This window comes from Colletotrichum siamense (genome assembly GCF_013390195.1).
Source record: "Colletotrichum siamense strain Cg363 chromosome Unknown KSG_Cg363_contig01, whole genome shotgun sequence".
NCBI classification, from domain to species: Eukaryota; Fungi; Ascomycota; class Sordariomycetes; order Glomerellales; family Glomerellaceae; genus Colletotrichum; species Colletotrichum siamense.
Window position 1 is genome coordinate 6,772,486 of NW_023501014.1, and position 12,701 is coordinate 6,785,186.

General features: G+C 54.5%; 6 protein-coding genes across 6 annotated transcripts; 4 read left to right on the plus strand and 2 right to left on the minus strand.

The window, feature by feature from the left end:
- Positions 1–245: 245 nt before the first annotated feature.
- Positions 246–1,247, plus strand: aclN-2 (Aspirochlorine biosynthesis protein N; the record flags this gene model as incomplete). The annotated part of the gene is made up of 2 exons (XM_036633569.1): positions 246–909; positions 979–1,247. The coding sequence occupies 2 exons, from the start codon at positions 246–248 to the stop codon at positions 1,245–1,247; spliced, it is 933 nt and encodes a 310-aa protein (XP_036501720.1).
- A 288-nt stretch (positions 1,248–1,535) lies between these two features.
- On the minus strand, positions 1,536–2,440 carry glcA-6 (Glucan endo-1,3-beta-glucosidase A1; the record flags this gene model as incomplete). Its single annotated transcript, XM_036633570.1, has 2 exons — positions 1,536–1,619; positions 1,673–2,440. 2 exons carry the CDS (start codon positions 2,438–2,440, stop codon positions 1,536–1,538), a joined length of 852 nt encoding a protein of 283 aa, XP_036501721.1.
- Positions 2,441–5,258: 2,818 nt separating this feature from the next.
- CGCS363_v001722 (uncharacterized protein) lies at positions 5,259–6,605 on the plus strand (the record flags this gene model as incomplete). Its single annotated transcript, XM_036633571.1, has 2 exons — positions 5,259–6,018; positions 6,073–6,605. 2 exons carry the CDS (start codon positions 5,259–5,261, stop codon positions 6,603–6,605), a joined length of 1,293 nt encoding a protein of 430 aa, XP_036501722.1.
- Positions 6,606–6,890: 285 nt separating this feature from the next.
- On the minus strand, positions 6,891–8,240 carry apdF-18 (Aspyridones efflux protein apdF; the record flags this gene model as incomplete). The annotated part of the gene is made up of 3 exons (XM_036633572.1): positions 6,891–7,388; positions 7,437–8,037; positions 8,083–8,240. The coding sequence occupies 3 exons, from the start codon at positions 8,238–8,240 to the stop codon at positions 6,891–6,893; spliced, it is 1,257 nt and encodes a 418-aa protein (XP_036501723.1).
- Positions 8,241–8,788: 548 nt separating this feature from the next.
- Positions 8,789–10,796, plus strand: AMI1-5 (Amidase 1; the record flags this gene model as incomplete). The annotated part of the gene is made up of 3 exons (XM_036633573.1): positions 8,789–8,979; positions 9,141–10,549; positions 10,600–10,796. 3 exons carry the CDS (start codon positions 8,789–8,791, stop codon positions 10,794–10,796), a joined length of 1,797 nt encoding a protein of 598 aa, XP_036501716.1.
- Positions 10,797–11,169: 373 nt separating this feature from the next.
- Positions 11,170–12,478, plus strand: DIT1-4 (Spore wall maturation protein DIT1; the record flags this gene model as incomplete). Its single annotated transcript, XM_036633574.1, has 3 exons — positions 11,170–11,512; positions 11,590–11,981; positions 12,038–12,478. The coding sequence occupies 3 exons, from the start codon at positions 11,170–11,172 to the stop codon at positions 12,476–12,478; spliced, it is 1,176 nt and encodes a 391-aa protein (XP_036501717.1).
- Positions 12,479–12,701: the final 223 nt, after the last annotated feature.

The window sequence follows — 12,701 nt, forward strand, 5'->3', positions numbered from 1 at the left end:
CCGGCCCGCACTCCGATCTGTTTTAAAAAGGGGGCCGGCCTTCTTCACCCCGCACAACTCTTCTGCAGATACCGCAATTGGCATCATTGCATCCTGACGTCGGCTTTTCCCGAGACCTCTCCTCTGCTGTGCTGTGAAGCCGTATTATGAGCACGATCCTCCGACGACCACCCCAACTCACAAGACGCATACTTCCCCGCATCACCCACACCACAACGCAACCCCGCCACCAGCACATCGCAGCCATGACCACCGGCGTCTTCCGCTACGTCGACCCGGCGACCCTCGCCGGCGACAACAGCAAGCCCTGGACCAAGGTCGATACGGACGTGACCTCCTTCAGCCGCACCGAGCGCCGGCGCTCCGTGACCAACATCCGCGACGCGGGCGCCGACACCTTCGGCACCGACGTCTCGGGCTTCGCCGTCTACCACGCGCCCGCGGCCGAGAAGGCCTTCACGGACGAGAAGGCCGTGCGCGAGGGCTACTACGCCGAGGTCGAGGCGCTGCTGCGCGCGAAGCTGCCGGGCGTGAAGAAGGTCGTCATCTTCGACCACACGGTGCGCCGCCGCGAGAAGTCGAGCCCGCGCCAGCCGGTGCAGCAGGTGCACGTCGACCAGACGCCGCGCGCGGCCGAGGTGCGCGTGCGCCGGCACGTCGAGGACGCGGCGGAGGCCGAGGAGCTGCTGAAGGGGCGGTACCAGATTATCAATGTGTGGCGGCCGATCGGGCACCCCGCGACGGATTTCCCGCTGGCGGTGATTGATTGGCGGACGACGGTGCCGGAGGACTTGGTTGCGGTGGACTTGTTGTATCCGAAGAGGACGGATGGGGATGACGATGATCGCGGGAAGGAGGTTTTGCCGGATGAGACGCTGGCGAAGTCGATTGAAGGGTATGAGGTTAAGGGTGAGTTTTGGCACTTCTTTTGTGAAATTGTGAGAGACTGGGAGAGGATTTGCTGACATTTGAGGACAGGCGAGACATATGCTATTGCGCCGAATGACAACCACAAGCTGTACTACATGAAGGACATGACGCCCGACGAGGCCATGTTCATCAAGTGTTTCGACTCGAGGAGCCAGGGGCTGCCGGGGGGTAGGCAAGGACTTGCGGGGTTGACGCCGCATACTGCTTTTGTGGATCCTGCTACGCCTGCAGATGCTAAGGGTCGGCAGAGTATTGAGGTCAGATGTTTGGTATTTTATGATGATTTGTCGCCAAGGGAGGGTGCATTTAGAAAGTAAATATTTGGAAGAACAGCATGAAGTTCAGCCCCGTATGAATAAAGAACACGACAAAACAATGAGAACATAATTCAATGAGAATACCAGCATATATCCGCTTATAGTGAGAATGAGTTGTGTGCGTATGGAGGTGTTATTCAAAGAGTGCAATTTGTAAGTAACATTGACAAGGGGTATCTAAATATGTTGATGACATATGTACAGCGACCGACGTAGTTGCAGGAGCAGCAACTTGACATTATCCAGAGGTATATCTTCAAAGATGGTGGCGATGGATCATCATCCATCCTAGTTCGACTGGTAGACGGCCACGTAGGCGGTCTCCATCATGCTTCCGTAACCGCCCAAGGTGTTGCCGTCGGGGTTGCCGGGCTATAAACAGTTAACAAAACTCACTTTCCATCAGACCATTCGAGGAAACTCACCCAGTTGCCCCCAACAGCAACATTCAGAATGAAAAAGAGCGGCGCGCGCGCAAGCGTGTTCCAGATCGCCTCGCTCCCGATACGCGCGCCGGTAATCTGGTGAAACTGCACTCCGTCGCGGAACCACGTAATACTCTCCGTCTGCCAGTAGTTAGACCTCCGGTCGATCTGCACCCGCCACGTGTGCCACCCCTGGTCCGGGATCCCCGTCGCCGCCCCAATACCATTGGGCTCGTTGCACGCGCCGCCGGGGTTGACATCGCAGTGCACCGTGCCGTACCCCGTCAGCGCGCCGTTAACCGTCTCGAGGATATCCAGCTCGCCGCAGCGCGGCCACCCGACGCCGTTGCGGATCGCGTCGCCGAGCATCCAGAAGGCGGGCCACATGCCCTTCTTGTTCGCGATCGCGTTGTCGCCGAAGCGGATGTAGCCCTCGGCGAGCGTGAGGCGGCCCGCGGCGGGCGTGAAGGTGTATCTGGACTCGATGCGCGCCGAGGTCCAGCCGTTGGAGGCGGAGGCGTCGCGCCAAGGCACGATCTGCACGGTGCTGCCGCCCGAGAGCTGCAGGTTGGCGCGCGAGGTGGTGTAGTCCTGCAGCTCGTTGTTGACGCGCAGGTTGGTGATGATGTTCCAGTTGCCGGTGTTGATGGCGGCGCCGGCGGCGCCGGCGAAGTTGTCTTGCCAGATGCGGGTGAAGCCGGAGTAGGAGGGGGCGTCCCAGGCCGCGACGAGGGCGGCCGGGAGGAGGAGGAGGTGATGGAGATGCATTTTTGGTGCAGGACTTGGGTAAGGAATGTGTGTGTTTGTTTGCGAGCCTTTGTGCAGGAAGGAATGTGTTTGCGATGGACTTGAAGAAACAGGAAAGGACAGTGAGAGACCAAGAGGCTTTTTAAAAGAGGGAATGAAACGAGTCTATCGTGAAGAGAATGACATGTCTTGGAAAGCAAGATCACGATGGTGATGACAGTTGCGGGGCCAAGCGCGGTGGTGGGTTGAAGGAGTGCTCATGAGAACAGGATGACAGCGGTCATCATGGGACTCGACTGTTATATACAACAACCCCATATTGAGAGCACCCCATATCGAGGGATAGCCTCCGGCATAGAAAAGAAGATGCCGTGCCGGCCAAGGCAAGCTTCGGCCCTTGCGACGGAACAGTTTGCTGGAACAACACCTGCAGGACCAAGTCCAGACCGCAGCTGCAAGGTGCCTAAATGCTCGGGGGGATGAGGAAAGACACTCGTCTTTCCCTTTCCAAGTTGACAACAGACCCCCCTCCCCCGAGTCTCAGGAGATTCATCCAATCTTCAGCAGCGATGCTGATTCGAAAGGAAGGGCGGATGGCAGTCTGGCTCATATATCCTTGGCCCCATCTCTCTCTGGGCACCCGGTTCTGGGGTTGCACAAAGGTCCATGCAACATCAGATGGACACACGCTGCTGGCCCCTTCTTCGGACCCCACGAGAATAAGGAAGCACGCGGCCGAGGCAGCGGCGCGCTGCCTCGAGGACAGCTCATCGACGCCGACTGATGGTGGGAGACCTATATGTCGTAATATGTTTCCCTTGCTTGTTGCGCCGAGGGCTCGGCCACGCAGGACACATGTCTGTGGCGGTCATTGTTCCCGAAACAGGCATGGGGACATCTCGACAAACGTGCATGGCCTGGAAAAGAAATGACAAAGGGCTTCACTGGGTAACCAATGAAGATGCTTATAAGCCAAAAGCCCGAATCTGGACTTTCAGTTCCCCCCAGACGGCTTCTCTCCCCCGCCCTGGGGAGGATGTGTCGGCAGAGGCGTTGTTTCAATCTCAAGGATCTGCCAATCACTGGCGAAGGGCGCGGGTCCTTTAAAGAGGCGCGCCGCCCCCGGGAAAGTGTGGATGATTTGCGCACGCTCGGTACCAGCGGCGCGGCCCATCTCTGGGCGATCTGGTTGGTGGGAATGGAATGGGCTGTATAGCTCTTTTCCTAACACCCTTGGACTGCCCACGCGGGAAGTGGCATTCGGCTCAGCAAGCCCTTCCGGGTGACCCCTGAAAAATGAGAAAGGCAATCCACACTTTATTTGCCTGCATGGGCCGCTCTCTTCCTTCCCGCCCCTCGCCAAGCGGAGGGAACGCTGGTGTGTTTTCGTCATGGCCAGTCACGTTCGAGATGGTGACCAAGCTTGGGTGTTGGCGAGACCACAAATTAGGCGCAGAGAGATATTGGACGGCTTGCGTGCGACGGGGGCCAGTCAGAGGAGAGAATGGTACCTGAACGCCACCGCGCTAGCGGCAGTTGTGTAACTAGCGCCGCTGTATGGCAGCTGCGAGATCTAGACAGAGCGAGTGTGGTACTTTTGTGGTAAGTGAGTAAACTAGCCTCGTCTGCTCCCTTTGGGTCCTTGGAGGTGGTGGGGTTGTAGTGTTCGCGGTTTGGGATGAATCATGGGAAAACATGCAGGTCAGCGACAACAACATGAAAATGCACGAGGGGGCCAAACGGGGGCCACCTGCGTCTTTGACAGGTGTCTTGGGAGGTCTCGGCAGGGAGTTTTGTGTGTTTGCTGCCCTCTCTTGGTATTGAGCCAGTGGGCAGCTGATGTTGGTGCGGACCAAGCAGAGCGAGGTTTCAAGCAAATGTTGGCAAATAACGGGTATTTGTCCAAGTTGGAAAAGAACAGAAGACTTCCAAGTAGCAGTGCATGTGAAAGTGGTCGATGGCACCTTGCCAATATCGGGATTAGGGCGGGTGAGAGGCGGCTAAAGCGACGTGGGCAGCATCCCTCAGTTGGCGGCGATCCGGGCTGTGATTGGCTGCTTATTTAAGTGCAAGGGGGTCGTGATCCTGAAGGGGAGCTGTCCCAGTGGTGCTGCTGCTGATTGCTGGGTCGTAGCCATGCGATAGCCCCTGAGTCCCTAAGAAAACAAGGCCCAATAAGGGGAGCACAAATCTCCAGAGCGGAGGAAAAGATCCCATGGTGATTTTTTTTTTCTCGTCGTGCGTCATGAGAAACCGTCATGATTCATGAAGGTCTTCCCATTGAGTAAGAGGTGTCCGGCGTCATGACATGCTGCAGTCACCAGCTCCGGGTCACTGGGGCGGCACCTGGTGGCCCCTCTTTTTTGGTGTCTCCCGACCGGTGCGCCGGCGCTTACCCCACACTTTTCCCCGTCTCAGATTCGGCGCTGTCGGGCCCATTTCGGGGTGATTGTCGCATCGGACGGGTCAGGCGACCGCGTCACGAATCCCACTCGTCTCTCGGCAAATGCAATGTTCTAGAATTTTTCGACGGCATTCCTGTTTGTGCTCCTGCTAAGCCGAGGCTGCGCTCGCAGCGCCGCATTCGCGAATACCCTCACTGATGTTATCAATTGTGGACCAGAATTGCTTTTTGCGATGCAGATTCCAGGTTTTTGAAGGCCCACGTGACGTCTCATCGTTGCGTTCGATCTCCAACCCCCTCTTTTGATGCTTTGACTATAACACCGCATGTCTGTTCAAGTATTGAAAGTAATTCAGCATCGATGCTATTATTTGCGTTAAATCATCTGTCTTCTCTTAACTGCACTGCACCCGGAGTTGCCATATATAAATCAACATGTCATACGTCGGAGTTGGTCCAGTGGTCGAGGTTGACTCCATCGGCGAAGAATCGGATGTCAACGGCAGCCGAAAACGGATCCGATCAGACGCAGACGACAAGACGGACTCGAAAAAAACCAGAGACCACATATCGCAAGAGTTGGACGAACTAGGCGACCTGACCCTCCGTGTTGGCCCGGAGCAATCAACCTTCAAAGTCTGCTCCAGAACCGTCGCGCGTGCATCTCCGGTCTTCGTGAGGATGCTTCACGGACGCTTCAAGGAATCTCGCCCGGAGTCAAGCGATTGGATCGTGGACCTGCCCGACGACGACACCGAGTCCATGCAGATCATGCTGAACATGATGCACGCGCGCTTCGACTGGGTGCCGCAGGGTATCTCCATACAAGACCTCTACGAAATGCTGGTTCTCGTTGACAAATATGACGCCCTCGACGTTATACGGCCGTGGGCCCGAGGATGGGTTGATTCCGTGAGTGAGGACCTGGATCAGCCTGCGCTGCTTTGGATAGCGTCGGAGTTGGGCGATTCTGCGCTTTTTGGTAAAGTGGTCATGGAGATCGCGACAAAGTGGACGGTTGCCTTGGACGGCGCCATCATCCCTCGTCCCGCTCTTTTTTTCTGGGAACGGGCAGCTTACGTACAGAAAGTTGAGAAAGCTGGGCCGCTATGGATACCCGAGCATGGATACCAGGAGAGAACAAGCCCTGTGACTCTGGATTTTATGAGAAGTCTGAAGGCATCAGAGCTGGCTGGTAAGTGAGGCCACCATGCGAAGAAGAACATTTACTGATGCACCGCCTCGATAGAAATCATCAATCATGCTCGCAAAGAACTGCTGATGTTGGAACTTCTTCCATATTGGTCTGTTATTCAGGAAATCCACAACGGTGGTTACACGAAGAGACTCATTGATCCGGAAATGATGGATGGAGAAATGTGTCTCGAATATGCCAACGACCACTACGATTGTGGCGCAACCCTACTATCCCGCCTATTGAATGGTTTCCATAGACTCGATAGGCAGGAGCAACTTCCAGTTGGCAACGGCTTGCAAGGCTCAGGTTTCGCCCACCACTACCGAAAGACGGTCACAGCTTTGAGAGACACTCTGGCCAAGGCCACGTTCTTTGAAATCGAAGACCCAATGGCCTACGAAGGAACGACCTGCGATGGCTGTGCGGAATGGATTGAGGCAACTTTACAGAAGGAGCAGGAAGCGAGAGATTGGTCAAAGATCCTGTCATCGATTCGCTCCGTCAGCGAGGACCACCAAGGATACATGGCGCAGCGAGGTGTGAGAACGGGACTCTATGTTGATAAGGCCGAGGACAAGAACTAGACCAGGGACTGAGGGAAGGCCAAAAGCAAAACAAAAAACAAAAACAAAAAAGGAGTTTCGGGTCTGGCGTTGGAGGTATGGATATTAGCCAGTGCGGCGCATACAAGTTGGCGCTTTCAGTATTAGTAGCACTGGTTACAGCAAAAAAGACATGCGAGAAATGACCAATCTTTCTTCATAAGGGATAACACAACGGCTTGACGACGAAATAACCCTCAGCTATTTGCACAGTCCAATGCACCCATTCAAAACTTCGATCCAATTTGTTCACTACGTCAATTAACTTCACAACTTCCTAGGTCTCTTGCATGCCACTAGGACGTAAGTCCCACAGCCCGCCAACATCGAGAGACCTCCAAACAGTTGCGCGTACAGATAGTTGCCGTCGTTGATCGCAATCAATCGTCCTCCGATCGGTGGTCCCGTGAAACAAGCAACGCCGACAACCGCCAAAACCATGCCCACCTTGGTGCCGACTCTCGTAGGATCTGTACTTAAATCGCCGACGGCGGCCGGGAAGAGACTCTGAGTAGCATTTGCAGCAATCCCGTAAATGACGGCCCAGCCAAACAGCCCACCGGTGGAAGACACTCCCGCCCAGCCAAGGATGAGAATACCAGTTACGCCGACGACGGGAATCAGCGTGTTCAAGATTCCGAAGTATCTGTCGGCAAGCAGAGCGGGAATAACTCTACCGAAGAGCCCCACGCCATTCATGACGATGATGGCAAGCAGCGATTGCGTCAATGAGAAATCCAGAACTGAGCGACCGAATATGCCAATCTGGACGAGTCAGACGAAGGGATAATGCGCTTGAGAGTCAAGACTTACGTAGAAATAGGCAAAGTAGATACCCCAGAGGGCAAAGAAGGAACCAACAGCGAACAATGTGTACGGCAGCTCAGTGAATGCACGAAAGTCAAACAGCGAGCGAGGTTTCCGGGTGGCAACACGCGTCCTCGTGAAGCAGAGAATCATCGTTGCGTTGAAAGTGATTACGCATCCCATGATGATGACCGTCCATCTGAAACCCAACCTCGGCATTGCAAAGTAAGCAATGATGGGGAAAACCATACCGCCTGTTGAGGCGCCGCAGGTGGCCAAAGAGACAGCCACGGCGCGGTTCTTCTTGAAGTACGTCGGAAGAATGGAAACGATGGGTGCGAACAGGAAACCGTGACCGAGACCGCTGCAGACACCTTGAGCGAGAAAGAGCTGCCAGTACTGTGTTGAGAAGGCAGTCAGGAAGACACCGGCGACTTGGAATGCGCAGCCGATGCTTAGTGACATGCGGAAATATCCCGAATCAACCGTCCGGCCTGAGAAGAAGCCGACGAAGTTGAGCAGAAACATCTGCATGGATCCTATCCATGATATGTCAGAGGCTGTCCGCTGCAGTTGCTCAACGTAGTACTGTTGAAAGAAGCCAAAGCTTTAGCAGGTCAGCATGATCCAGCGTCATCAGAACTAAACTCACGATGTGATGTATCCCCAGCAGTTGAAGATGACAAGATGACCCATGGCAACCTGCGTCCACGCCAGCAAGCCGCCGTCTGGAGTATCGCCATACTGTCGTTGCTGCTCTGCCACAGATGCTACCGTAGCAGAGGTGCGTTCACGGCCATCTGCGCCCATGGTGCCTGACTTCGAGCAGACACTGAACCGGTCGTCCGATGCTTGGACATGCCTTCATCCAGGAAGACGAGAAGCGTGTGCGTCTGAGGTGTTTGTTTCTGCGATCAGCTGACTTGGATGATGAGCTCAAGGGGCGGAAACGAGAAGCGTAGATCGTTTCGTTTCATGGGCGTCCTAGAACAGCTAGAACGGGACGTAGTCAAATGCAACCTCACCTTCATCCTGGTACAAGACGACATTCTGCAGGTTGTATTTGCCGACGGCTTTTCAACGTTGTCGGCAAAATCGAATCCCCACGATGGCGGCAAGATTGTCTTTTTTCGGACCGGTCCGCGATGTCATGCCAGGGACCCAGAATGGCGTCAGATCAAACGACAGGGGCAAGCGAACTCTAAACTGCATGCCAAGAAAATCACGACTCAGCTCAGAAAGAGGTTCGGTGTAAGTGGCTGTCCAATGGTGATGAAATATCAGTCAGTGATCGGAGCAGGTAGAATGCAGTTCCTCCAGGCGAGACTACGACGGACTGGCCTTCGACACAACTGACCATGTTTCGGCGACTTTCATTCTTCATCGTTGTGGTATCTTTGGGCCATGTTGCGCGCTCAGCTTTGCAGCTGGCCGGCACGACTGCCTTTTTGGGCGGCAACACATACTGGATTGAACCACAGGCTGTCGGGAACCTCCCGAAAGACATCATTGCCAAGGCTTTCTACAATCACACGGAAGCCATGGGAGGGTTTGTTCCTTTGAGTGTAGTTCGCTCCGCAAATCTGACTGTGGGAGCGCTTGCGAATGAGTTTGCCCGTTTCCATGCACAAGATGATGTCTGGAACCAAGGGTTTTCGAGTGGTGGGTGATCTCTTGTCCGCCAAACAGAGAAATACTGATACATTCCAGTCATCATTCCCAAACTGTCGACGATGGCGAAGACAAAGGCGTATCCGTCAAACAAGAAGACGGATGGACTATTGTCATTGACCAGCTAAGGAACGAAACGCAAAGGATTGCAGAAGGACCATACTTTCTGTCCTTAGAAGGGACTTTTCACAGAGTGTTTCGACTCTATTCTGACTCCCAAGCGGCGTTTTCCGAGACCATCTACACCGATGTTACTGGAAACCACTCAGTCCTCCCCGCCGGTGTCCCGGGCGGAGGTCTCGCAATTGCAGTTCCATCACGCCTTTACTACAAAGCAACCCCAGAGAAGCCGCTCGCAGGCGTTCGTCTCGGCGTCAAAGACATATACGACATCGCAGGGATCAAAACCGGAAATGGCAACCGGGCCTGGTACAACCTCTATCCTCCTGCAAACCGGACTGCACCAGCGGTACAAACCCTCATTGACGCGGGCGCTGTGGTCATCGGTAAGGTGAAGACAGCTCAATTCGCCAATGGCGAGTTTGCGAACGCCGACTGGATCGATTACCACTCCCCGTTCAACCCCAGAGGAGACGGGTACCAGGACCCCAACTTCTCCTCTGCCGGCGCTGGAGCAAGCGTCGCCTCATACGAATGGCTGGATATCGCCCTTGGGTCCGACACGGGCGGAAGTATCCGGGGCCCCGCCCGTGTCCAGGGTCTCTATGGGCTGAGGCCCTCCCACGGGGCAGCTTCTCTGGATCACACCCTACCCCTGGCTCCGGAGTTCGACACCGCGGGGCTTATCGCGCGGGACCCCGCTCTGCTTCGGGATGCGTCCGCTCATCTGTACGGCGTTTCGGTGTATTCTTCCAGCGACTTCCCCAAAAGCCTGCTCTTAGAGTCTTATCCCGATGGGCTGAGTCATGAGACGACAGCAGCTTTGAATCGATTCCTTGATGGATTGAGGGACTTCCTTGGAATCCAGACAATCACGCAATTCAACATCACCAAATTGTGGCAAGATTTACGACCGCCCGCGGCTCCCGAAACGCTCAACGGCCTTCTCAACACGACCTACGCGACCCTCATCAGCCGACGTCAGACCGAACTGGTCCGGGATCCGTTCTACGTCGACTACGGCCGTCTGCACGACGGGCGGCTCCCGTTCGTGAACCCGGTACCCTTGGCGCGCTGGGCCTATGGCGATAGTCTACCAGAATCCGCAGCTGAAGATGCCGTTAGGAACATAACGTTGTTCAAGGACTGGTTCCAAGACGTGGTACTCAAGACCGATAACAGAACATGCTCGTCGTCTATCATTGCGTACGCCAGCCCGCCAGTTACCCAGTACAGAAATGTTTACCGGAGCCCTCCGACCATCCCTTTTGGATTCGCAACTTCCTATTTGAGCGTGTTCGCTGGGGTTCCAGATCTTGTTATTCCAAGTGAGTTATGTGTTCGGGCTTATGCCGATCCAGTACTGACTCGCCCTTAGTTGGTCAAACCCCCTACAATTCTTCCATCACGAAGCATGTTGAGAACTTGCCAGTCACCGTCAATCTGATAGCCGCTGCTGGTTGTGAAAACATGCTTTTGAGTCTCGTCACTGAGCTAGCAGGGGCTAGCTTGCTGGCCCCCGCGGCAGTCGGAGCAAGCTCAGTAGACGGCGGAGAGATTCTGCGGAGATTCTAGGCCTGGAGAAATGCTGCCCAGGGGGTCCCTAGTTGTCTGATCACGCAAGATCAGACTCACCGAGAAAGGCAAGTGGTGTTTCTGCCAAGAAGCACAGGGTAGTATCAACTCGGTAACCCTGGTGGCCCACATTGTCGGTATTGGTGTCGTAGATCCATCAACACGAGGTCTTGAAGAGTGTCTACTGGGGTGACCCAATGGCGCAATCAGTGCAATCCATTGTCAAAGTAGTTGGAGATAGCTTGTTCATAGCCCTGAAGATCAGACGACAGTGCATGTAACATCACTTATAGCATGTCAAAGACTTCTATTTATTTGACAAAGCATCATTCGCTGATAGCATCCATTTTTGACTGTAACTGCCATAGCTGCAATGGCATCACTACATGTATCCCAGCCCGAAGTCGAATCCATCCTCGTCGTTCTTCGACAATTTTCCCAGCATGAGGCACAGCCCGCTTCCAATGAGCGCCCCGCATATGAAGCAGTGGTAGCGAACAGACTGCGGGAATTTGATGTGGCTGGGGAGCCGATATCTCTGCTTCTTCCAGCGTTTCCTTGGAAGAACCCCAACACTGACAAGGTGTTGGGCCCAAGTCCAGATTTGGGAGAGGAGCTAGGATTGGCTAGACTGAACCATCTCTGCAAAGAGGTTGGGAAGATTTACCCGCGCGGAGCACGTCTGATCCTGGTTGCGGATGGCCCCGTTTACAATGGTATGTCCACTGCTCACCGACGCCACCGACGTATGACTCGTGCTTGAGGAATGATATGCTCACATGGGGACGTCTAGATCTTCTCGGTATCCCGGACGCAGACTACTTCGATTATGGAGTTCAGCTTCGGGAATTGGCAAGACGAGAGGGGTTCTCACACGTCCAGTTTGTTCGCTTAGTCGACGTGCTTGGCCTCGGAAACGGCGATGCCATGTCCAAGGATGAACATCTCGCCGCAGCTGAGACTTGTCGGCGAGAGATGGAGCAGAGGTTCCTCGGTTCAGACCTCAGCGTCCAGGGCGAGGTTCGGGCCCACCCCGACACAGCACTCACGTACCAGAAGTACGTGAGATCTGCGCGAGAGGATCTCCGCTGGGGTCCCGAGGTTGAACCCGATATCACATCAGACGCAGCCAAGTATGCAGCTGAGACGGAGCGGATCGCTGAGCGGATGACACAGAGACTGATTGTAAGCACCTTGAACCGAGTTCATGCGCGTACCCTTTACTGATCACATTTTGACAGGCATACGAAAGAGCCCTTGAGCACAAGTTCCCACGAGTGATCAGGCTATCCATCCACCGATCAACGGGGAAAAATAAGATCTCGATTCCACTGATACCCCAGCCTGGAGGGTTCGGACTCACACCTTGGCACTCCACTCTCTTGGTGACAGCCGACGGAGAATTCCGCACAGAGATGTCCAAGGATCTACAAGACACGCAAAAGTACGAGATTATTAAGCGTGATGGACAACCATACTTTGTGCGGGAGAAGCATTTGGATTTTGACTGGCCGAGTCATGTCACGATCCACCACAAATATGGAGGACTAATTGTGCTGGAAAACACTTCAGAGATCGAGAGCGACAAGCTGTTGACTCATGAGCTTGAGCTGAAGCTTGCGAGTTTATCCCTTAGACGGGGTGGCGTAAAGGTTCGAGGATTCAAGACGTTGCATGCCTAAAGTGTAAATCCGCATGACCTTATCATTTGTCACGATAATTATGAAGTAGCTCTCTTTGAATGAAGAGTCATTCCGGCATCTTTCCGATGCCTGAATTGCGAATAATTCATGATACTGGGAAAGCTGCGTCAGTTTGCCGTTGCACGGAGTTTCGGAGTTTTCCCGTAAGCGATGAGCCAGGGGCAGGCCACGCCTCCGGTACAAATGGTGACAACAGGCCGAG